Source organism: Squalius cephalus (assembly GCF_949319135.1).
Source record: "Squalius cephalus genome assembly, chromosome: 16".
NCBI lineage: Eukaryota > Metazoa > Chordata > Actinopteri > Cypriniformes > Leuciscidae > Squalius > Squalius cephalus.
Genome location: NC_137137.1, coordinates 8,594,436 through 8,620,045, shown reverse-complemented (window position 1 = coordinate 8,620,045; position 25,610 = coordinate 8,594,436). Strand labels below are relative to the sequence as shown.

At 38.3% G+C, this 25,610-nt stretch overlaps 2 protein-coding genes across 6 annotated transcripts; one reads left to right on the top strand and one right to left on the bottom strand.

Annotated features, from left to right (window-relative positions):
* The first annotated feature begins 2,426 nt into the window (after nt 1-2,426).
* Nucleotides 2,427-18,554, top strand: spata6 (spermatogenesis associated 6). 3 transcript variants are annotated; one of them, XM_079897318.1, is made up of 13 exons: nt 2,427-2,558; nt 5,837-5,974; nt 6,083-6,131; nt 6,236-6,277; nt 6,734-6,858; nt 7,080-7,160; nt 9,579-9,827; nt 10,671-10,785; nt 14,098-14,138; nt 14,216-14,322; nt 16,115-16,211; nt 16,979-17,067; nt 18,332-18,554. In XM_079897318.1, exons 1-13 carry the CDS (start codon nt 2,469-2,471, stop codon nt 18,513-18,515), a joined length of 1,407 nt encoding a protein of 468 aa, XP_079753444.1. In that variant the 5' UTR covers nt 2,427-2,468; the 3' UTR covers nt 18,516-18,554. The 3 variants fall into 3 exon arrangements, with proteins under 3 accessions (XP_079753444.1, XP_079753443.1, XP_079753445.1); XM_079897317.1 differs by having other exon boundaries at nt 2,447-2,558; nt 14,213-14,322; XM_079897319.1 differs by lacking the exon at nt 18,332-18,554 and having other exon boundaries at nt 2,447-2,558; nt 14,213-14,322; nt 16,115-16,240; nt 16,979-17,053.
* Nucleotides 18,555-18,688: 134 nt separating this feature from the next.
* Nucleotides 18,689-25,471, bottom strand: dnttip2 (deoxynucleotidyltransferase, terminal, interacting protein 2). 3 transcript variants are annotated; one of them, XM_079897282.1, is made up of 8 exons: nt 25,188-25,471; nt 22,747-24,291; nt 22,103-22,587; nt 21,346-21,484; nt 21,117-21,212; nt 19,561-19,725; nt 19,221-19,330; nt 18,689-19,095 (listed from the first exon to the last, which is right to left on the bottom strand). In XM_079897282.1, exons 1-8 carry the CDS (start codon nt 25,260-25,262, stop codon nt 18,990-18,992), a joined length of 2,721 nt encoding a protein of 906 aa, XP_079753408.1. In that variant the 5' UTR covers nt 25,263-25,471; the 3' UTR covers nt 18,689-18,989. The 3 variants fall into 3 exon arrangements, with proteins under 3 accessions (XP_079753408.1, XP_079753406.1, XP_079753407.1); XM_079897280.1 differs by having other exon boundaries at nt 22,103-24,291; XM_079897281.1 differs by having other exon boundaries at nt 22,103-24,288.
* Nucleotides 25,472-25,610: the final 139 nt, after the last annotated feature.

The window sequence follows — 25,610 nt, the reverse complement described above, 5'->3', positions numbered from 1 at the left end:
ACTTCGAGGGCAGATCCTTCACTGGACAGCATTATAAGCTGCTTAAAACTTAGAGTCTTAGTGAACTACTGTAATGTCCTCCACTTTTAGAAATTTCTAATTCTGTTCACCCTATACGTTTTGAGAAACAGTCATTACTTTTCAATAGTAATACTGAATGTGTCATCACTTGTCACTTTAAATGCAGCTGTTTTTAGGACCAAACACTGTTAACGCTGCATTTTCTTACCAACTCTTTAAAAGATTCACTTTTGTCAAAAGTTGGCACAAATCTTAGGCTGACCATTCAGCCCCAATGTTTGTCCTACTTAAAACTATTTTAAAACTGTTCTTTTATTATTATTAATAATAATAATAGTTACAATCATTATTATTAATAATACTAGTGCAAAAAATGCCCGTGCAAAATCAGTTTTTGTGTGTTTTTAGTAATTGTTGGTTTGGTGTGTTTGAGTGCTCATTGTTACAATTACACAGCAAAAGTTCAGTGACATTTTTTTTTTTTTGTGCATGGTAGAAAGCACACAGTGAACTCCGAGAAAACGCTGCGCTTGAGTAAACAGTTTGTGTATAGGCCACTACAAATGATGCCCGTGAAAGAGACTGTGAACGCATTGAATAGGATATGTTTAGTTGGTGAAAAGCATAGGCTACTATTACACAGTAGCGATAGCGTTAAGCGCACCAGAATGAAATATAATATTCAGAAATAAACAGCATAGCTGACTTACAGATTCAGTTAACATCCACAAATGAATAAGTGCCTCGATTCAGGGAGCAGTGTAAAATGCCCGTGCAAAATCAGTTTTTGTGTGTGTTTTTAGTAATTGTTGGTTTCTTGGTAAAGAAAACACATTTTTACTCAAATTAATCAAAATGGATTTATCACGTTTTGGATCCAAACTATAATATTCAGAAGTAAACAGTGTAGCTGACAGATTGTCAGAATGTTTATTTTTAAACCACAACCTTCTTGGGGCTTCTTTGACCGATACAACTCTCTAGTGTCAGAATGTTTATTTTTAAACCACAACCTTATAAAAATGATATATTTAACGATATCTTTAGCATTTCTCATCCAAACAACGTCAAACTTGGCACTGCACTTACTCGTGACCGTAGCGAGACACCTGTCAAGTTTGAAATCCATCGGACTAACGGTTCGAGAGATATGTGGTTAACAGACACACAGACAGACAGACACACACACAGACACACAGACAGACAGACACACACACAGACAGACAGACGTTTCTGTAATTTATAGAGAGACTAGTGCAAAAAATGCCCATGCAAAATCAGTTTTTGTGTGTGTTTTTAGTAATTGTTGGTTTGGTGTGTTTGAGTGCTCATTGTTACAATTACACAGCAAAAGTTCAGTGACATTTTTTTTTGTGCATGGTAGAAAGCACACAGTGAACTCCGAGAAAACGCTGCGCTTGAGTAAACAGTTTGTGTATAGGCCACTACAAATGATGCCCGTGAAAGAGACTGTGAACGCATTGAATAGGATATGTTTAGTTGGTGAATAGCATAGGCTACTATTACACAGTAGCGATAACGTTAAGCGCACCAGAATGAAATATAATATTCAGAAACAGCATAGCTGACATATAGATTCAGTTAACATCCACAAATGAATAAGCGTGTTGATTCAGGGAGCAGTGCAAAGTGCCCGTGCAAAATCAGTTTTTGTGTGTGTTTTTAGTAATTGTTGGTTTCTTGGTAAAGAAAACACATTTTTACTCCAATTAATCAAAATGGATTTATCACGTTTTGGAACCAAACTATAATATTCAGAAGTAAACAGTGTAGCTGACAGATTGTCAGAATGTTTATTTTTAAACCACAACCTTATAAAAATGATATATTTAACGATATCTTTAGCATTTCTCATCCAAACAACGTCAAACTTGGCACTGCACTTACTCGTGACCGTAGCGAGACACCTGTCAAGTTTGAAATCCATCGGACTAACGGTTCGAGAGATATGTGGTTAACAGACACACAGACAGACATACAGACACACACACAGACACACAGACAGACAGACGTTCCTGTAATTTATAGAGAGATGAAATGTAGGTTATGTTTTTACATAACCTTTTATATACATAACTGTTTATATGCATAAACACATTTATTTATTTATAACTGTTTTATGTTGTTATATATTTATTTTTATGTGAAGATGTTTTTCATGTTGGTTTTAAACATTAGGGTGAACAGTAAAAAAAAAAAAAAAAAATTAAAAACATCTCATCTTGTATTAAAAATATCTCATAACATACATGCTTACAAATCATTTTACAACTTGCATATTTTTCTACTTTGAAAAACTTTGTTGAAGTTCTGCCTAAAAGCAATGCTTTATTTCCCCCATATTTATTTTGTCACTTGATAGTGTCGTCATTTCCTCGCAGTTTGACGCGCTGTGTGTGTTGTCATAGCAACAAAGTTTAAAAAACATGGGTGGACTGACACCGCCCAAGAAGCCTTCAGCCTCACAAATGCGACAAAAAGCGCTAAAATGCACGGTCGAATTGGAAATCCAAGCTGTGAGTATATTAGCACGCGTCCCATTCTCAACAGAAACAAAAATATTCCAATTTGCATGTGTTATGATAGGAGTTTTCGTGTTAGCATACTGTTAGCAACAAGTTGCTATCACGGAGGACCAAGTCAGTCCATCAGACATCAATCAAAAGTTGCAACTAGCAGAAACATGTTAATAAACATGTTGCTGCATTCACTCCAGCCTCCGAAGTGTTCATTAAAAACAATGCACAAGCAAAGATCCTTGATTTTCAGCCAAGCTGTTAGCATCTTTTGGTTTTGTTTTGCATTACGTTATAGCGCATAATTTTGAGAGAAATTATCTTCTGCAGGATTTTTTTTATTCTGTAATCAAAACGATCACACGACAGACATTCATACTAAAACGTAACTAGGAATAGGAAGTGGTTGCTTTCGGAGAGAAGCAAGACAATGTAAAATGAAAACGAATTGATAATATTTAACGTTATCAGGTAAATCCTATAAAGTGGATATTCAAAACTGTTTATCTGCAGGCTTTATTGTGTATCTGGCAGACAAAAATAAAGAAAGATATAAGGATGTTGGCAAAAAAAAAAAAAAGATTAAAAAAGAATAATTATTTTAAAATGTAGTTGTTGTTGTTTTTTATTAACGTTGGTTTCATATACATTCCATACATTTTTAAAAGTATCACTTAAACCAGGGTTCACCAATCTCGGTCCTGGAGGGCCGCTGTCCTGCAGAGTTTAGCTCCAACCAGCTCCAACACACCTGTTTGAAAGTGTCTAGTATGCCTAGTGAGACCTTGATTATCTGGTTCAGGTGTGTTTAATTGGGGTTGGAGCTAAACTCTGCAGGACATCGGCCCTCCAGGACCGAGATTGGTGAACCCTGACTTAAAGGTAGAGATGGGACGACTGATACCGGGGCTCCGACCCAGACAGCAACATAGTTTCGGCCCACATCTGGGCCGTGTGGAATCTACGTGTACCAGATGTGGACCGGATCTGGGCCGACACTATGTTGCTGTCTGGGGATGCTCCGACGCAGTTTTCAAAGCACTATTGAATCACACACTGATGCCTTTATCGCAATGACAATACCACGTGATTGATGATGTTTAAGCTTCGAACAGTCATGCAGTATCGGAAGGTCGGGACAGCTGGTTTGAAAAAAATTGGCGCTTCGCGACCTCATCTGATGCATAAAAGGGAAATTATTATCGAAGAGGCATTATTTAAACGATTTAACACAACACTTACCTATAACATAATTTATATTTTTTTATAACAGAACACAAAATATTTTTGCAATTACAATTACTATATTTATGATCACATACTTTTATATTATTGATCAATATGTGAATCCGTTGTTGACCAGGCTACACATGACACGATTTGTGGTCTCATTGGCACAAATTAATTTAGATGAGATTAGATAGAACTGTATTGATCCCACTCTTGTATGTCACCAACTTCCGAAGCTTTGTTTGGTCACGTGCTTTGTCTGCTCTGTGGTGATTTGTTAAATATGGTGGAGAAAACAAGTGTGACCACAGGTGTCATTGTGTTAAAGCTTCCAGTAATGAACCTATTTTCGGCACAATTTGATGAAAGCCTCAGATGCTTCAGAAAGCCTCGGTTCCCATCACTACTTAAAGGGTTATTTCATTCAAAAATGAAAATTCTGTTATTAATTACTCACCCTCATGTTGTTCCAAACCCGTAAGATCTTCAGATTTTCGGAACACAAATTAATATTTTTTTTTTATGAAATTCGAGAGCTTTCTGTCCCTCCATTGACTGCAATGTCGTTGCAGCTTTCAAGGCCCAGGATGGTAGTAAAGACAGTCAAAATATTCCATGTGACTACAGTGGTTCAGATGTAAAGTTATGAAGAGACGAGAATACTTTTTGTGCGCAAAAATTACGTCTTTATTCAACAATTTCTTCTCTTCTGTGTCAGATCTCCTATTCATGTAGTAAACACAGTACAGCGCTTCTGGGTTCTACACCAGAATGCTGGCTCATTTTGGCAGATGCTGACACATGAGCCAATAATGAGCCACGTTCTGACGTAGAACCCAGAAGCGCTGTACTGTGTTTACTACATGAATAGTGTAAATTAAATTAAATTAACTCAAGGAGAAATATATATATATAAACCTGTGAGTTTAATTACTTCAAAACCAGCGATGTTACTCCTTTGTTGCTGAGAAATATAATGTAGCTATTTTATTAAAAGTCCCGGGGGAGCGGTGTGCGCTTCCATGAAAATAGAGCATGTGCGTATGTGTGTGTGCTTAAATGAAAGCAGCGCAATAATATAGAATGGTGATTAAACTGACTTGGAACTACCTATGCATTAAACGGTTTTATTGCACACCTTCCAGCCAATCACAATCGAGTATTCAGAAAGACCATGGTATAAATATATATACTTTCATCATCCATTACTTCACTCTTCAGTGTCACATGTTCCTTCAGAAATCATTCTAATATGCTGATTTGGTGCTCAAGAAACATTTCTTATTATTGATGTTGAAAACAGTAGTTCTGCTTAAAGTCGCAATGAAATCAATTCTTATTTTTTTACGTTCATTTTTGAAAAATTACGTTTTTAATAAGTAACTAGATAAGACAGTTTGGGGTGTAAGTGTGTGCAGTGTACGTTGTAGAACAAAACATCGAAATATCGTCAAGTAATATTTACCACAGGCTTTATTTTACACATAAATCGAAAAACCCCATTATAAAACCGCATAGGAAAATCTTGAAGGAACCAGCAGCGAATTACTCTTCCGGGGTTTGGCATCATACCTGCACCACTCTATATTGCAGTGCTTATTATAAATGATTTATCCATGTACATCATTATTTTGTGCCTGCGTAATCTTTAATCAAAAACGTTAACCTCCCCTTCCCGTAGAAACTAAATTCCCCTAAATATCCTCCACAACTGACTGCAAACTGGCATTCAATCTGCCTCCATTTAGTTAGTAAAGCCCAACTTCCTACGATGCAATCAATTCCCAAAAGATGAAATCAAGTCCCGTCCTACATTGTTTCTCATTCCAGAAGCTGTTTCACTCTGAAATACATCACAATAGAGATGACGATCGAACTTCTGTTTCATGCCGACTTTAATATTTTTGTGGACAAAGTAAAATGCTTAAATGTGCACAAAACTAGAAAATGAGTTGCGAAACCTGCAGATGACAAAATGTATGCCTCACATTCCATGAAAGATTATATAACGGTGTAAAATTAGGTATAAAATGTGTTTCCTCCTATAGATCACTTGTCCAGGGGTGGTGTTACCATCCCAAGAGGACATGTATGTTAGTGTTCGGATAATGGGCCAGTACCAGAAGTCCAAGTGTGTTCCTCCGGTTTTCCCTCTGCTGCTGCATGAAAAAATGGTGTTTGTGAAGGTGAGACTTTATCAGAATGACTTTAATTAATTTTAGCCTTTGACATATGCTATCTAACTAACTATTTGTCTTTCTTTGTTTTCTTTCCTCTCCCATTCTCTTCAACAGACCTTTGTGGGATTGGTTGACCCGGGTGCTGTAGCCGAGCATCTGGAGAGTAAGAATCCTTTGGGCTGTTTTCAGTTTGTCCTGTGTTCTTTCATAAGCCTCAGATCAATAAACTTATATACCTTTCCATCATGTTTGTTTCCTCCACTGCAGATGATACAACATCTTTAGAGCTCATTCAACTGGTTCCTCCAGGTAAGATCCCACATCCATTCCAGCTGTAACACTAACAGATATTTGAGTCTGTTGATTGAGTTCTCCACCATAGTGCTGTAAACAAAAAAACATTACATTTGAGCTCAGCTTTGACTGAAGGCTCCAGCTTTTGCAGTCGATGCAACGGCTGAATTCCCAAACCTGCTAGTACAATTTCAAAAATTAAACAGCATCAGCAAGGGAATACATACATTATTGGACCGAGCACTCCCATTACTGTATGCATAAATCATGCTGCTTTCGATGGAGGTCTCTTGGGCTGATATTTTTAGTTTGCACACAATCTGACACTCATTCGTTTCTGTTGCTGCGTTATTGCTTTAAAACGCAAAGAAACAGCTTTATTACCCTGAAACAACTTGAATACCCAGAGCTGTCAAGAAAAAGGACAGAATTCACCATTCCATCATGTATTTTTTTCATTTGATCGTGCAGAGGGTGAGATCCTGGCCACGTTTGAAGACGACACCCGGGAGTTTCTGTATCCAGGCCCTCGTTTGAGTCCCAGAAGCCCCGGCCCAGAGAGAGAGATTCTGATGAAGAGATCCATCTCCTTTCCCGTGCGTGTGTCTTCCTTTCAGCGTTTTTGTCATATCTCTGATGCATCTTAAAAGCCGGTCCCATTTTCACGATATTTGCTTGAAGACGTAGATTGTTTTGGTAAATTGATCTGCCAAGAGTGTTATTATCTGCATTTGCCCTCTGTCTTTTCATCATCCGTAAAGTTTTGTGATGCTTTTTTTTTTCTTTTCTTTTTCTGCTCTCTGTCTCGTTCCCCCAGGGAATCTCTCCCAAAGTGGAGTTCTCAACGACGTCTATTATTGAGGAGTGTGATGTGAAACATGGTCAGCCTGCCATGTCTGTAAGTCTCTGGGCTTTTGTTATTGCCATTACATTGCAGCTGGTATTAGCTCCGTTCCAAAAGCTAGCGTACTGCCTCGCCTGCCTACATAGGCAGCTGCCTTTTAAGGCTCCTGGCTTCTGGAACGGCCGCATGATGCTGCCGCTCGTTATGTTTTGGAACAGAGCAATTATCTGTGGTGCTAAATGAAAAGAAACGCTGAGGTTTAAACGAAAAGGATCAAATGACTTTCGCGTAACGAGGCTTTTCTTAGATGTATGTGGGAGTATGATGGGTCTCCCTGTCAATCAAACTGCCTGCTGCCATCTGTGCCACTTGTTCTGTTTGCTGCTGTCCTTCTAGTGGCCTCACACCCCCTTTCAGGATGTTCTTTTTACAATGCAGGTAATTACAGAGAATTGGCTCGTTTCTACCCGGATCGGCGCTGATCAGTTGGACTTGACCGGTCCAATTTGTTTCTTCCATTACATGCTCGCAGACCCCTCGTTCCATTTAGAATCGCTGATTGAGTCTGCATCCTTCATGTCAAGTTTCTCAGACCCTCGTTAGACCGCTTCTGCTGTTGACCGTCTCGTCGGGCCCGTTTCATGTGCGATTCAGTCGTCCCTTTGTGGATGTCTCTAGTTCGGACTTGACACGGCATTCTGTAAAGCGGGCTTTCTCGGCGCGATTTGCATGCATTTGAACGCCGCTTGTTTCTTGTTTAATAAGCTACTTGTGGTGCTGGCTTTGTTGTTTCAAGGACATCCGGCTTTATCTCCCATTACCAACACCAGCCGAGCCACTAATCACATCAGACAAGCGCGACTCCTGCTTTAAAACGGCCTCTTTGTCCCTCCGTCCAAAGAAAAGGGAAGAAGAGAGCGAGGGAGAGAAGAATAAAAGGAGAAAAAGCCACTTAGTTTAATTTCATTAAATCTCGACTCTTCAAACAGCAATCGCTATCAGGATTTACTTTTTTCTTTCTCTGTTTTTTAAAAATGACTTAATATGCCAGGATGTTCCAATTAGCATTTAAATTATCGTTGTTTTTTACATCCATGTAATGCCATTATCATATTAGGTTGAGGCCGGCCATCAAATGCAATTAACATTTTTAAAAACGTATTTACCCAGGCAGCGCCTGCAGGAACAGAGTTATTGGGGCTCAGAATTATGTTAGCTGAGATTAGAGTTATTGAAGTCATTTGCCTGCAAAAGGTAAGATTGGAACACTGAGGAAAGGTTTGCATCAGGTTACATGTGTACATAACAAGGAAATTAGTGGATTAGCGCCGTACGAACAGAAAGACGTTCGCAATATCCCTACAATAAAGCGTGACCTTATACTCGCTTCCTCTGGGATCTTCTTTTCTTTCGTTTATTTTAAAGGTGAAGAGTGTAATTTCTGTACCACTAGTGGCACCAGACAGAAAAATTATGATTGTTTCCAAAAATATGGGGGCCATGCAGTACTATTAAGTGATTTGAACAGACACCGAACGTATGGACGTGAATGATATCTCAGTGGTGTACTATTTCTTTTAATAATCAAATCAATGTTTTATTCCTGGCAGATGATAAAATGGGCAATAAAAAACATTTAGGGAAACACAATAATATATAAACAGGTATGGGTAGTCCTAGCAACTGCCTAGCCACTACTAAAAAACACCATAGCAACTGCATAGCAAATAAATATGCTAATAAACATGTGCTTAGCAACCATACAATCTTTTTTTTCACCTTTATGTCTTCTTCACAAAATGTAGTTATTTTTCTGTTTGTTTAGTCTTTGAGCTTCTGCATGTTTTAAAAATCATTTGATCTCACTATGCTTCATGTGCAACTGTCAGTGTGTCTTTATAGTATTTATTGATGTTTTGAATTGGCTTTTATTTTATAGAGTTTTATTTTAATTTACGTTTTAGTATTTTTATGTGCTTTTGACATCTTTATTAGATTTTTTCTTTACATTTCTATTTAGCTTTAAAGTCACCAATCATTCTTATTTTTTTTTTATGGAATATTGCTGTATTTATTATAAACGGTTTATCCGTGCAACATTTTTGCACTGGCATCTCTTATCTTCTCTGATGACGTGTTTACTAGTGTGAGGGCGGCACAACCTGTCACTCACATAACATCAAATGACAACATCCAATCATTTCCTAATGGACAAAATCAAGTCCCGCCTTACATTTATAGTTTCATGTCAACTTTAATTGTAATTTTATTACTTTAACATAAGCTAATTCCTAAATTTCATTTAAGTTTTTTAGCTTTAGTTTGAATTTTTCATCTAACATTTATATTTGATTTTATTTCAGCTTTATTTCAATTGCCAAAAATGATTTTTAATAGTTTAAGTTGAAATTTCTAGCAAATTATTGCAACTATTAATACAAATTAAGTGAATATGTCTTTATTCCTATCCAGTTAAGCAATCGTTCTTCTACTAAGCCCTGTCGTGTGAGAACTTGCCCTGCAAATGCAAAGAAGAAACCAGTCACAGCGCCATCCTGTGGATACGAAAAGCCAACGGTGGCATCCCAAAGCCGTGCTCCTTCACCCTACACCCACCGCAAGATGTGTCAGCTGTCCGAGGAGGCCAGACAACGACTCAGTCACATCAAACTGGGGCCCTACACATTTAAGAAAGAGACGGTCCCTCAGGCTCCATTCGTGGTGGGTGAAGTTGAATGTTAAAACGGAAGCAGTGTTTATTGAGTGCTCATGGGGATACAGAACATTAGCTCAGGTTAACTAACATGTATGTGGTTATATTTTTATTATAGTTTTATACCTGTCAAACTTTTATTATTTACAATATTTCCTCTGTGAAGGCGTTGATTACAGGAGACAGACAGCCGTGTCAAAATCTCCACCCGTTTTCTTGACTGAAGTAAAAACATCAATTCTCCCGCTTGTTTCTTTTCCCGTGTTTTCAAAAAACAACAGTACGTCCTGGGGTGCAAATATCAAAGCTGTCATTGTATAAAAGGCAGCTCTTGGATTTGTGTCTGATATCATCATGGCATTTTCTGTCACAGGCCTTTTAAAAATTGGGTAGCCTTTTCAAAGGAAATCCCCAGGCTACAATTAACCCAAGTAATTAAGAGTCAGGCCGTGATTAGCAAATTCTTCCCTCTTATTTCAGCAGATTAGCTCGCTCGGTTTATGTGTGTTTAAAGTCAGCACACTTGTTTTGCATGAAAACTTAATAGCTTGTTTCATTAACTTGCATGGTCACTTTACTATTTAGATGAAGTGCAAATGGACTAATTGAAGTCTGAGAGTTGAGTTTATACAGACACCTGAGTCTGAGTAACTTCCCTCTTAAGTTTCTACTCACTTTCACCTTCCAAGAGAAGTGATTAACTGTGAAATGAAAGTCAAATTCATTTGAATAATCAATGCTCTGTGTGTCAATGGAGTGTTGATGCATGTCGCTTCACCTGCTAAATCAGAGATGAGCGATTTATTTATCTTTTAATGGGCAACGTAGCTGATTGAATCTTCTGTTTGCAGGTGCCCCGAAGCCCAAACACGTCGCTGATGTCCCCCACGACATGTGGTCTTACATCTGCTACCAAAAAAAGCCCGCTACAACTGCGAACACAGAGCTACACAGCAAACCTCACAGGTCACTATGATACTGTTGATACTCACCCTCATGTCGCGCCAAACTTGTATGACTTTCTTCTGTGGAACACAGAAGATATTTTGAAAAATTTGTTGTTTTGGACCTTTACTGACTTTCATTGTGTATAGGGATAATAAAAAAAAAACTGTTATTTGGGTCAGAAAGATTTTAGCAAGGCATAAAAACCTTGCATTCAGTGTCAACTCAACCAGAGGTCCCCGGCTAAAAATTTTTGATTTTGATAATTATTTGTCTGGTGAAAAAAACATAAAAACATAGATGAAGAATAAAGCCAAAATATGAAATGTCATGAATGTATACTTACTGAATAATCCACTATTTTGTAGAGGGGGTCAAAATGACAATTCTAGGAAATCTGAGTTTCTTAGTAGGAAATATAATTTGAGAGGGAGTTAATGTCCAATTTAATGAGCAAAGGCAATACATTAATAATAATAATATGCTCATGAAATTGGACATGAAATCCTTCTCAAATCATATTTCCTACTAAGATACTCAGATTTGCCAGTAGGAAATTCAGATTTCCTAGTAGGAAAATATGAGTTTTCCTACTAGGAAATCTGAGTTTCCTACCAGGAAATCTGAGTTTCCTACCGGGAAATCTTTGTTTCCAACTGGGAAATTGGAAATTTCCTACTGATCTTTTCTACTGAGTTTTATACTAGGAAACCTGAATTTCCTACTGGGAAATCTGAATTACCAACTGGGAAATCTGAGTTTCCAACTGGGAAATCTGAGTTTCCAACAGGGAAATAGGATTTGAGAGGGAGTTCATGTCCAATTTCATGGAGCAAAGGCAATAAATTAGAATAATTTCCAACTAGGAAACTCGCATTTTCCTACTAGGAAATCTTAGTTTCCAACTGAGAAATTTGAGGTTCCAACAGGGAAATAGGATTTGAGAGGGAGTTAATGTCCAATTTCATGGAGCAAAGGCATTAAATTAGAATAATTTCCAACTAGGAAACTCTACTAGTAAATCTGAATTTTCTACTGGGAAATCCGAGTTCCTTGGTAGGAATATGATTTGAGAGGGAGTTCACGTCTAATTTCATGAGCAAAGGCAATAAATTATAATAATTTCCAACTAAATATCTTGTATTTTGCTAGTAGGAAACTCGTACTTTCCTACAAGGAAATCTGAGTTTCCTACTAGGAAATCATCATTTCCTACAGGGAATTCTGAGTTTTTTAGTAGGAAATATGATTTCAGTTCATGTCCAATTTCAATAGCAAAGGCAATAAATTATAATGATTTCATACTAGGGAACTTGTATTTTCCTACTGGGAAATCTGAGTTTCCTACTAGGAAATCTGAATTTCCAACTAGAAAATCTTAATTTCCTACAGGGAAATCTGAGTTCCTTAGTAGGAAATATGATTTGAGAGGGAGTTCATGAGCAAAGGCCATAAATTATAATAATTTCCTATTAGGAAACACGTATTTTCATACTTGGAAATCTGAGTTTCCTACTGGGAAATCCGAGTTCCTTGATAGGATATATGATTTGAGAGGGAGTTCATGTCCAATTTCATGAGCAAAGGCAATAAGTTATAATAATTTCCTACTAGGGAGCTCGTATTTTCCTAGTAGGAAACTCGTACTTTCTTACTAGGAAATCTGAGTTTCTTAGTGGGAAATCTGATTTGAGAGGGAGTTCATGTCCATTTCCATGAGCAAAGGCAATAAATTATAATAATTTCCTACTAGGGAGCTCGTATTTTCCTAGTAGGAAACTCATACTTTCCTACTAGGAAATCTGAGTTTCTTAGTAGGAAATATGATTTGAGAGGGAGTTCATGTCCATTTCCATGAGCAAAGGCAATAAATTATAATAATTTCCTGCTAGGAAATACGGGTTTCCTTGTTGGAAATTATTCTAATTTATTGCCTTTGCTCCATGAAATTGGAAATGAACTCCCTCTCAAATCCTATTTCCTACTAGAAAAGGAAATAAATTATAATAATTTCCTACTAGGAAATCTGAACAGTTGTGTTCTGTTCTATTTGCAGCGTGTTTCTGTATTTGGTTGTGTTGTGAGTATTTGGAGCACACATGTGATGTAAAATTGATTAAAGGAGCATTTCACCCGTGTGAATATTAATCTTTATTGAAAGTGAGTCTAAATGTAGTCAAAATGTAACATAAATTTCGAATTTGGTGCCTTCTTGACCCAGCTCGAGCCAGTCCGGGCTCCTCCTCCGCGACAGGCAGGTCTTCTGCGCAGCCGCAACAGCCACCTCCTGTTCCTCCATCAGCCTCAGCTGCTCTTCGTTATATTGCGGCTCGTAAAGATAGCCACGAACATCTGATTCGAGCATCAGACTTTTGAAATCCTCTTCTTCCATATCATATTGAGTACCTTCCGCCATTGTCGTAACTTCACATCTGGCTCCACAGCGCCTGGTAGCTTAGCTTCCAAACAAGATGGCGGATATTGCTTTTAGTTTCTGCAAGTGAAGTCCCACCCACTGATCTGTAATAGGTCTGTAGCGTGAGTGGGTCCCACCCCCTGGAAAAATGAGGAACGAGTGTTTGTAGTCTCAACCCCTCTACAAAGATATGGGACTTCCTGCTTAGAATGACGCAAAATGACGATTTTTACATCATTATAAGCAGGAACTGCAACACTGAAATCCGTATTTCTCCCGTCTCAGAGGAAAATGAGGGAATAATGCACGACCATTCAAAAATATGACTGGGTTTCAAACAATACAAAACTTAATGCAAATGGGTGAAGTATCCCTTTGAGATGTTTGTCTATTTGCATGTGTTTTCTTCAGTTGCAGCGCATTGAGCTCTCTCAGCCACCGTACTTTAAGTCATTTTTACCCCTCCCCTGTAATTTGGCTCCAGATCTCAGGTGAAAATTTTGATCCCCTTCACAGAATAGTGGATTACTTAATAAATATTCATCTATGACATTTAATATTTTGGCTTTCATCACTATTTATGGAATCCCCCACATGCCTTGCACCTTCTTTAAAATCTATATTTCATGACGATGACACACATTCTCGAACCTACAAACAGAAAAACTAAGAGCATTTGAGCAGAGGAAGTATCCGAAATTTGGTTGATTTGACACGGAAAGACCCAATAGCGTGGTTTCTTTTCTGTTCTGCGGGAAGAAAGTAAGTCATGGGTTGAAGCGACATATCAGTGACTAAATGATTTTCATTTTTGGGTGAGCTGTCCCTTTAAAACCTTTTCATCAAGTATTATAAGATGTTTTTTGATGTGTTGTGGAGGATGCATTTCACCATATTTTCCCACAAAACTTCTCTAGATCCCTCTCTCCTTGGAAGTTTTAGATCAAAGCCCTCACAGGTGAGTTACAAAGTGATTGGCTTGATCAGTAAGGTACTCCTTGCCTATTCTGATCCCGTTTTCTGTGCTACAAGCAGGCATCCAGAAGTTCCCCAAATAAATCCCCCAAAGAGCATTCCACACCTGTGTCCAGCACACTCAGAGACCAGAGTCCAGTCTTGAGCCGCTCTTCCCTGAGAGAACGGTTTGTTTAACACAAGTTTTGCTGCAGAGCAATTTAACCGTTTTTGTTCTTGTCATTCTGTTCGGATTCCTGTCATTGGATTGATTTGTTTTTTCATTAAAGACCAACATAGAGAAGCATTATACTTATTTATCCTTGCATGTGTTTATTATATGTCATGCTTGTGCCTTTCCTAAAATCCATATTTCATGATATGCATTCTCGAACCTGCAAACGTGCAACGAGCAAAACTAAAAGTGCTACCCCTTCGCCCATTTCCTATGAATTTCCAATTACATGATATTGACGGCTCATAAAAACAAAGCCCAGTAAACAGAACGTCCATTCCACAAATCTATATTGTGATCACACACAACAGACAAGATGAATTTACTGCCTCACCTTCAAATGACAGAATCTGATGTTTGGTCATGTTTGTTCATTACTTATGAGAAGGGAGGGGGGGAGCTGCTAAGTAAACAAGAGGAAATGCAATTGATTGTGTTTCAGTGAGATCTAATGCGTTTGACCCGACGCACAGTTTAATAAATTCTAAGAGACCCTTGTCATTGATCTGAACATCGGCTGTGAAACCGGCAAATGTTTGTTTGTTTGTTTGCTAGTCTCTCTCTACCGTCGGCTCCTTTTCCGCAGGGGCATGAGCAAACATTTAAAATCAATAGACAATCTAAGTCTTGAGAGTAAATAGTGGGAAATGTGTGATACTATTCTGTCAATTGAAAGCATGACCGGAGTCACAGGCCCGGAGATTAAGGCTCGCTCCGTAGATTCGCAGAATGAGAGATCAGGCACGTCTTTTTGAGCTGCTGATGGGGGGAGAGTTAAAGAAAACGACGGTTTCTAAAGTTCAGGCTGGCCCTCTCTGGCCTTCTTTTATGCTAATTCTAAAGACCATCTTACAGCCGGCCAGCGTTAAGGCCATTAAAGACCTTTCATACAGATCTGCTGGTCTCTTTACCTCTATATTCTTTTTAATATAGATTCTAATTAATTCTGTCCATTTATCTTTTTATACAAGCTCAGTGAGTTAGTATTATATTGCAAGTTTATTCACATGCAGGCTTTGATATTCTAAATCCAAGGACACAGCTCAAATGCCTGGGTAATTCCTCATCTGAGCTTCTCTTTCTCTCTTGTGGCATATTTAGATGCATAAAATGAAAATATCAGCATTTGCTACAGGGCTGGAGATAAATGTCTCTGTATATGTATTTGTGATTTAACTTCATGATTTAACTGGTCTGAAATTTACAAGTTGTAGTTCCCAAGATGACTGCGCTCCAATGTAAGGGCAACAGCACAGACTAGTGGTCAGAGCTGGTACTGTTAGGATTTATTTCAGTATACTATAGATGCTTTTTAAAAAAAAATTATTTTATAAATATTTAAACTACATATTTTATAAACAGTAGATGAAACATTATATATTCACAATATAATATTAATTTTATAAATATAAATTAATAAAAAAAAAAAAAAAGGAATCAGTGGGAGTGGTATGCTCAGTCCATCTTACCCATTATTTTATATTTGTGATTTTATCTATATATATATATATATATATATATATATATATATATATATATATATATATATATATATATGTACATATAGTTTATAAAATGACTTTTAAAAAAGTTTTTAAAAATAATTAATTATAGTTGGTGCCTCTAACCATTCATTTGTAATTGATTTTCCGGTGAAGTTCCAAGGCTTCATTGCTCATATTTATGTCAAGACTTTGGTGCCTTTGAGATGTATTTTCAGCCATGTTGTTTTCCATTTTCTACAGGTTCCAGAGTTCATCCAGTTCCTCACAGTCAAAGGAGATCCACAAACGAGTGCAGAGAATCCTCAGCAGCTCTGGTCCCCGCTGCAAGCTTTCTTTTGTACGTCACCCCTGAGATCGCAACCGCATGTAATGCTGTCATTCTATGCGCACGTTAACCCATGCAAAATGATTCTCCAAAACACTCATTACGGCACATGTCAGTGTTTCAAACGTCCTCCATTGATTCTGTCAGGCACTCTGTATTCTTCACATCCATTGTGTCAGGATGTGCTGCCACTGTCTTCCAGGAAGTGAACGAGGTAATCACCTTACGTGCTCATTCTTTCTGTTCGCTCGAGTCGTGGGCCGCTTAAACGCATCACCGCCCACGCCGTGTTTTGCTGGAACACCCTGACGAGAAAGAAAAGCGAAAGAGTTCTAATTACTCTAAAGCTTCCCCAAATCCTCCCTTAGAGGAAAAAAGGAGCGCATGTTCACTGGAAGGGAGGTCTACAGGCTGACGGCTGTCTTTACAGGCTCATCTTTTACAGACAGGAGAGAGAGAAGAGAGATGCCACAGTGGCAGTCGGGTGCCAAGCTCCGCGTGGCTGAAGCCCAGCTCGAGAAAGGAAATGTGTAATCCACTTCAGAGTTAAAAGTAGAGAAGGACTAGGATTAATTAATCAAGCAGTTCAAAGGATCTGCTTTTATTAGTTTCACTCTACGTTGCATTAGCAGATTTTGGAGAAATTTAATTAGTTTGGGATATTCAGCAACACTGCTTTGTGCTAACTTCATATTGTGATTAAACATTTTTTTGTGGTGTTTTTTTAGTGAATATTTTCCACAACTAAAGTGTGTGTGTGTGTGTGTGTGTGTTGTCAGGATGAAGAGAGTGAGGAGGAGGGAGTCAGACAGAGTTCATGTGCTTCCACCCACCATGATGTGATTGACAGCTGGCTGCTGCAGGACAGGTGAACAGCACCTCGTTTCAAATTTAAAGCTGCAGTCCGTAACTTTTTTGGGTTAAAAATGATCAAAAATAAATTTTTGAGCAAGTACAAAACTATCTGCATGCCGTAGCTCAATTCAAAACGGTAAGCTTGTAAATAATGTTTTTAAATCCAGTGGTACTGGTGGATTTCCGCGGTAAATTCGAGCATGTCTTTGAGACATTACGTCACATCTGTACACATAAATAAGGAGTCTCGGCTAGTAGGCTATTTTGCGTGTGAAGATGTTCGAGGTGGAGATTTATAGCCTTTTCTCGCAGCACTTGATATTAAACACTTCAATTTGATGGCGGATCCAGAAAGGTTCAAATGACAATCACCAGTGACAACTGGAGATTCACCTGTTGTAAAATGCAAAAGAAATGGCTACAGAAAAAAAAAAAAGAGACTGCAACCGGGCCCATGCGAAAACAAGGATATATATCGGAAGGGCTTTTTAAAGGTGGCGTGAACTCCGTGTTTTGAAGGGGTTCAAAACAAACGCAGAGACGGCTTTTTTTCTGCTGTACAGATAAGACATTTCAATGGTTCAATTATGTAACAGTAGCGCACTTGTTTGCTTAATTCTTATAGTTACGGAGTACTTAAGTACAAGTAGCCCTAATACTCATTAAATGTAGTCACACAATGCTGATGTTAACATTAACAATTTGAGAACAAAGTATAATTTGCACGGTTTGACATGAACTGATAAGTGATCGTTAGATTTAATCAGAGCGATTTACTGCAGTTTTTTTTTTCCTTAGTTGGTCAGAACAGTGGATGTTTACTTGTTCAGATGATTTTCCGGTGAAAATTCTTGTTGGTCATACTTCCAAAAAGTATAATCTGTGATTCCGAATGACAGTATCCACACCGGTGCGGTGACTGACAGCCGCACATTCTCCTCAAAACATTGGATTATCCACGCTGTGCCGTGCGAATAACTGCAATTGCAGATTTCGAACAGAGATGGCGAGAAAGAGGAGAAACTACGGACTGCAGCTTTAAAGAATCTTTCTTTAATGTGTAACTTAAAGAAAATTATAGTATATTACTATAATAATAAGTGTAATACTAAGTTTTGTACTGATATTCCTACATGTTACAAATAACATAAAAAAGTGCCTTCAAAAGTTATGGATAAATACTTGAAAATGTGAATTTGTTATAATTGAGTTTGCAATATACAGTTATAAATTTTAATTTGACTTTCAATAAATATTGTGCTCTGTCCATACTGCAGGCTAATTCCTGGAGAACCATCTGTTCATTTAGACAACGGCACATTTTGGACTAACAGAGCGGCCGTGCACACTGGGAAGCCCCACAGAGCTGTGTTTGAGGACAGTTTGAGCAAAATCTACAAGAACCTCTACAGAAACGCTTCACAGCCAGGACACAGTGGACAAAGCACCTGGAAACAATGACCAAAGACATGTTCAACTAGTCTTTTAATGCAGTGGTTTTCAATCATGGTCCTGGAAACCCACTTCTCTGAATATTTTGTGTATCGCCCTTATTTAAAGGGATAGGTTACCCAAAAATAAAATTCTGTTCAGGGGCTTTATATGTTATACACTTTTTAACTTTAATAATGATATTTAAAAAAAAAAACAGTAGTACGTTTGGTTTGAACCTGATTTATTGTGAATCCACAGTCAAAGAGGAGTAATCAGTCTTTCATTCAATCGCAATCCAATTAAGGAAAAACTTTAAAAACTATAAAATATTTTTTCTCTGTACAAGTTGCATGTTTCTTAACATGCAATGCAAATGATTAACACTAAAATAGCCTTTTCAATCTGCTGAATTTAGTTTCTGTGTATTTACAAAGGCCAACAAGTCCTGTGTAAAAAAAAAAAAAAACAGACATGAAAAAAAATCTGATTTGCCTTGTGAAATCATTTATTCATTTTCTTTTTATGGAACTTGTGCTTTTTGTTCATCTTGCCAGCAGACTGTGCCGCTTTTTCTGTCATGATCTCTTGATATTTCCTTTTGTTATAGCTAAAAGAGAAGAAAAGATGTTTTAGAACATGACAATTAATTTAAAACAATAAATAATAAAAGCCCATTGTTGAGAATATAAATAATTTATTACATTCTAATGAGCCACAGTTTCTTTAACTTACCTTCTAAACTCTGCATCAGCAAGAAGCTCCTCCACAATGGTTCTTTTCCTTTGTTTCTTGGGGATTCGTGAATTATAAAAGTCTACTGGGCTGTCAACCACTGTACCAACCTGAAAAAAAGAGCTAAACTTTACTCAAAAGAACAGAACAATATGGCATTGTCTGCTTTCTTTAAACAGGCATGCCTGTGGTTAATTGCAATGTCAGCATTTTGATAACACTACAATTCTCAATTTTTGTTTGTTTTTTGTTTTCACAAAGTTTTTTTGTCTCAGAAATAATGGCTTTTTGAAAAATTGTTTGAAGGGAAAAGTCTGCTGATAAAGACTCCCAAACCGACCTGAAAGTATTTGGGAAATCCTTCTCTATCGTTCTTCTTATAGAAGCGCTTTGGATCCATGGCTGAGCGCATCTGCTGTGCTTTCAGGTCATTTTTGAGCTCTTCTGTTAATTCAGGAGCTTTCATGTTGAACCAGCCATCGCCAGATGTCTTTTCTCTTTCCACCTGGATGAGACACAAGATATTGCTTGTAAACAATGTGATCAAAAGCATGGAAATTACAAACCTAAATTTTCAACACTATTGCTATAATGATCTGAGTGAAAACACAGACATCATATCCTGAGTATTAAAGGTTTAAAGTGGCATATAACAGTACTATTCAAAAGTTTGGAGTCTATCTGAAAGTCTCTTACATTCACCATGGCTGCCTTTACTATAAATAAATAAATATATATTTTTTTTTAATACACACAAAAAAACATCCAGTCTTCAGTGTCACATGATCCTTCAGCAATCATTCTAATATGCAGATTTGGTGCTCAAGAAACCGTCATGTTGCTTAACATTTTTGTGAAAAGAATTTTCAGGCTTCTTTGATGAATAGAAATAAAATGCAGTTTTAAATATAAATCTTTAGTAACATTATAACATATCTTTCACTTTTGATCAATTTAATAATTTATTCTTGCTGTATTAAAGTATTCATTGCTTCAGGAATTAATTTCTCCAAACTTTAGATTGGTAGAATGTAGAATTAAGTTTGGAGAAATTAATTCCTGAAGCAATGAATACTTTCAAGGAGATACAAAGGCTGCGTTTACACTTGGCAGTAACATTAACATTACCGTGATCCGATCAAGCAGATCGGATCATAAGCAAATCAGGACACGGTGCATTTATACCCGTCCACATCAAGTGGTTTCTGTATCTGGATAACAAATCGGATATCGCATTCTCGCGGGAAAAAAAAAAATGGCCCTGGTGCAAAGTCGACCTGAAGTGGTGGGTTTTCTTTTAAAAACAGTTTTCAGTCGGGGGACATTTTACAAATCTCCCATAATGGAAACGGTACAGAGAAATGTATGATGTGTGAACGTATGAATATGGTCTGAGAACGTTGCCAACTGTGGTGGGAAAAATGCGCGTTCTTTACAGAAGATGAATGGTTCTGCAACTTTTGGGTGTGAAGGCAAACATTTCAGTATATTTGAGATGTACTTCGCACTCGACTGCATCACAAAACCACACAGCTACGTGCAGCAATTCCTGGAGAGAGGAGGGGGAATGATGACAGTGGGTGTGACGTCCACCTGTGAATGCAGACACGATGGCTGGATTGCGTTTACATTACACTGAGAACCGATCACAACGCGTCCTTGACTACCTCCGAACCTGGACACGCTGATCGGATGACATTCCGTTCAGAAGCGCTTTACACTTGTCTTTTCAATGTGTATGAGGACAACATCTGGATCGCATGTTAATGCCAAGTGTAAATGCAGCCAAAATGTTAAAGGATTTGAATAACCTTTAACTAGATGGATTTATTAAGAATAGTCCTAACAAGCAGAACAGACAACAGGATCATCTATTTCAAGAACCGGTCTGCTCACCTTGCGCTTGTGTTTAGCAGCATGCTTTGATTCCTTGTAAGGTGGCACAGCATCTTTCTTCTCAAAATCCGGAACAATAACACTCTTCTTCAGCAACTACACAAAAAATACAACAATTTTCATGAACTTTAACTTCACTGAACAGTAAACATCTGCATAAAATGCTTTTAAATGTCAAATAAAGACTGTTTCATCCAGGATAATAAATGACAAAATAAATGGTAATTACCTCATCCTGATTGTTCGGGTTCTTGTGGGTTTGCGAACTGTTGAAAGGATTCTTCGGCTTGTTACCATCAAAACTGATGTACAAACCACCAAGTTCCTTCATTTTCAGACCTGGGTCAATGGAACTAGATAGTTGTATCCTAAGAGAGAGAGAGAGAGAGAAAACAATGATGTTTTCAGATTGAATATCATTTAAATATTACATTTAAATATTTAATGAAGAGCTCTAAATATTTAGAAAGAAAAAATGTAATGGGATAGTTCACTCAATTACTCACCCTCATGTCGTTCCAATCCAAACACAAAAGACTTTCATCTTCGGAACACAAATTAAGATTTTTTGATGAAATCCGAAAGCTTTCTGTCCCTCCATTGACAGCCCAAGCAACTGAAACTTTAACTTCAAAAAGTTCATAAAGAAATCTTAAAACTAATCCATATGAATTGTGTGGTTAACCCCAAATTTTCCAAACAGAAATTTAGGACTAAACAACTTATTTCATAGGAATTAGTTTTACGATCTATTTATGAACTTTTTGAAGCGTCAAAGTGTCAGTTGCGTAGCTGTCAATGGAGGGACACAAAGCTCTCAGATTTAATCAAAAAGATCTTCATTTGTGTTCCGAAGATAAACGAAAGTCTTACGGGTTTGGAACGATTAATGACAGAATTTTTATTTTTGTGTGAACTAACCCTTTAAGAGGTTTTAATATAAAGTCAATACTATCAATACAAAAGCAGCAATACAAAGAACTTACAGAGGATTTTTGGGAGCAAAGAGCACTTTTGAATCGTCGTCATCATAGTCATCTCCCTCTTCATCAACAAAATCATCCTCATCCTCTTCCTTAGTTTGCTTGTCATCAATATAGTACTGTTCTTCAGGCTGTAGTCCAGGTCTAGTGTCTATGACAAACAGTCCGTTACCATGAGCCTCTGCTTCTTCTGACATCTGGTTTCCCTCAGGGCACATCACATCTTCACTCTCCACATCTACAGCTTCCTGTGAACAAGCCTCCTCTGAAGACAGACCTTCATCAGCACTGTCTTCATCCTCACTGCTGTCGAGTAAACTGATCATTTCTTTCTGGGGAGGCAGGTCCTTAGAAGTTTTCTCTGTGGTGGTCAAATATGCTTGAGAATGTGAGCTTGTAGAAGGGCCTTCAAGGTCCTTCAATGTTACAGAGTCATCCTCAGTTGTCTTAGTGTCATTAGCTTCCTCACTAACTATTACACCTTTCTTCTCACACTCAGTCACGGCTTCAATAATCTTCTCAACCACAGCTGGTACAGGATCTTCTGCGGCTGCTTCTACCGTATCCTTCTCCACAAGCTCAATACATGTTTGATCCTCAATCTTCTCAACCACAGCTGGTACAGGATCTTCTGCGGCTGTTTCTACCGTATCCTCCGTCACAGGTTCAGAACATCTCTGATCCTCAATGATCTTCTCAACCACAGGTAGTACAGGATCTTCAGCAGCTGCTTCTACCGTATCCTTCTCCATTTGCTCAATACATGTTTGATCCACAAAAACATGGCTTGTTTCCACAAACTCTGGCTCATTATTTTCCATGGAAATATCTCCTGGTTCTTTATCTTCAATTAGTGTAGCAGGAGTTTCAGCCACTGGTTCTTCCTGAGGCATCAGAGTTTCGGTTTCACAGTCCTCCGCTGGCTTGATGTCTTGCATGCTGCTCTGAGGTTCTAGCATCTCGAAGGGCTCATCCTGATCAAGAACTACAGTGGTATCTTCAGCTTTCTCCTCAATCATGGTGCACTCTTGGGTTTCACTGGTGTCTGTAGTGATGGTGCTGTCCAGTTGATCTACTGTGTCTTCAGCCTTATCTCCATCAGGTACTGGTATACTTTCATGATGAAGTTCAAGTTGCTCACCCTCTTTCTGTTCCTCAGGCATGGCAGGAGCAGTGTCAACGGCATCAGAAGTCAATCTTGCTTTACTTCTTGTCCTGGTAACAGGAACCGCACGGGCACTACTGGAAGACCCGGTTCGGCTACTACAAGGAGTCCCTCTTCCTCTTTGAGGGCTTGGGCTCCCCTGAGAGGTGCAGACGTCAGTAGCTACTGATTCTGAATCTGATTCACCAACCAGAGTGCTGCGTTTGGGCTGACGCCTTGAGGCTCTCCAGGGACTCATGCTGGGACCGGACTTGCATGCATCAGAGTCGTATTCACCATCTTCAACTCCTGTTTTGCAACTACGACCTCTCAGCTTCCTGGGCATTGGAGAAGAAGGGGTGTCTGTGGTCTCGTCTAAACTCAAAGGGATCGGCTCGATCGGTTTTACCTTCTGGTTTCGTGCAGATCTGCGGACCACAGAGCCGCGAAGGCCGGAAACACTGGAGGAGCATGACTCCGCTTCAGATGGATCTGCTTCAGTGGTTGGGACAGCAGTCTTCCGATGGCTCCTCGTTATCCGACGAGTGTCAGTAACTTTTGTGAGGGATACAGCAGAACTACAGGATTCGGCCCCTGAGGGATCATCATCATCTTCCTTTTCAGCATCTTTTGAGGCCGTTGAAGTCAGAACACGTTTCCTCAGGCTGCGAGGGGCTCTACGAGAATTGGTCTCAGACACTGTGGACAAGCAGGATTCGGCTTCGGATAACTCATCCTGTGCAGTGCGCTTCTCCAGGACCACAGTACTCCGTCGGATTCTAGGTGTTGCTTGCACATCAGAAACTCCAGAGCAGCAAGATTCTGACTCGGACACATCAGCTTCATGGGTAGAGTCGGGTTGCTTTTTGTCAGCAAGGAGACGTATGGATTTTCTTGTGTCTCGCTTAGGTGGACTTGCTGCTAAGGAAGAGGCGGTACTGTCGTCCTTCGGCTCATCCGGCTGGGAGTCGCTTGTTAGTTCAGACTGGGACTGGTTTTCCTCCATTAGCGTTCTGCGCCGTGTTCTTCTAGTTGAAGGAGTAGGCTGCTGTGAGAACAAGAACATATGCTCCAGATTATTTGAGTATTTCTTTTCAGAATAGTGTAATATTTACATATACAAATGTTGATATGCACTAAAAGTCAAATATTTGGCAACATGGCTACACAACCAGTCAAAACTTTGGCTATACCTATCCATTCTTTATTACTACCATTTAGAAATTGTAGAATAATAGGCATGTATTATTAGTCAAAAATTATAATTATACCTGGATAATTAATACAATTAAAAGAAATAAAATAGCCACTGCTCAGTGAGGGATTGACAATTATCTTACAGGAGGGTGTCCATTTAAGGTTAGGTTTGATGTTTTATTAATCATCTTTAGAAATATTCACACAAAATGAAGGTTTTATTTTTTCTCACCAATGCTGAAAACCCTCAAAAAACTATTTTTCTTTTTATAGAAATAAGTGTATAGAACCTAATGACATGGCAAATATTGCAGCATTGAGTTTAAATAAATAAATAAATATAAATATATATATAAACACATACTATACTAATAGGGGATACTTATGAACTGTTTAACAAATATATAACAAGAACACCACACGTGGCGAGTTGATCCAATGTTGATCCAATCATGTCCCACCTCGAGTTCAAGGCTACAGATAGAGTATGACTGTGTATATAATTGTTTATTCGAGAAAGAACGCAAAACAGACTATACAAAATACGAACGGACAACATTTTATATTTGAATATGAACTAGATTCATGAGTATCGCAAGTTTTCTACAGCTGCTCAGACATATATGGACACATACGGCGATTGATTTTTGTATTAAAGTAAATAAAGCACTACAATTATAAACATAAGCTCATACTTCCGGGCAACATGTTAACTAAATGGATAAACTACGTAGGTACCCTACATACCGTGGCTCCAGACTTTTCATCGCTAGTATTTTTCAAAGGGGAGCCCACGCGTGTTCCTCTCCTGGTGGCCACCATCTTGCTAATGAAGCTGCGCCCTGCGCGCACTTCCGCCTGCGAGCCGAGTCCTCTGAATGCGCAGACCGGACTAATCGATGCAAGAATTGAGTGAGTTGCAAGTACTGATATGGATCTGTGTCTTGGTTTAACCTTCTAACCAAGTCCTATTGTGATCTTGATAGACACTATATCGAGATTCAAACACTATAATAAAAAAATCGAAATGTCACAACTTTTTAATTTTTTCGCTGTCTGAATCCAACATAAAACATTGAAATAAATGAAAACTCAATGCCAGTCCATGTTCATTTTCAATTTCCAAGTTTATAAACCAAATTCAATATGTTTAACACACAATATGGGATT

Excerpts from the sequence above, each read along its gene's own strand:
- spata6 (XM_079897317.1), top strand. The coding sequence starts at position 2,469 with ATGGGTGGACTGACACCGCCCAAGAAGCCTTCAGCCTCACAAATGCGA. Across the intron at positions 2,559-5,836 it reads TCGAATTGGAAATCCAAGCT|ATCACTTGTCCAGGGGTGGT; the intron begins GTGAGTATATTA and ends TTCCTCCTATAG. Across the intron at positions 9,828-10,670 it reads TCCCTCAGGCTCCATTCGTG|GTGCCCCGAAGCCCAAACAC; the intron begins GTGGGTGAAGTT and ends TTCTGTTTGCAG.
- dnttip2 (XM_079897280.1), bottom strand. The coding sequence starts at position 25,262 with ATGGTGGCCACCAGGAGAGGAACACGCGTGGGCTCCCCTTTGAAAAAT. Across the intron at positions 19,331-19,560 it reads GATTTCCCAAATACTTTCAG|GTTGGTACAGTGGTTGACAG; the intron begins GTCGGTTTGGGA and ends TCTTTTTTTCAG. Across the intron at positions 19,096-19,220 it reads GCTGATGCAGAGTTTAGAAG|CTATAACAAAAGGAAATATC; the intron begins GTAAGTTAAAGA and ends CTTCTCTTTTAG.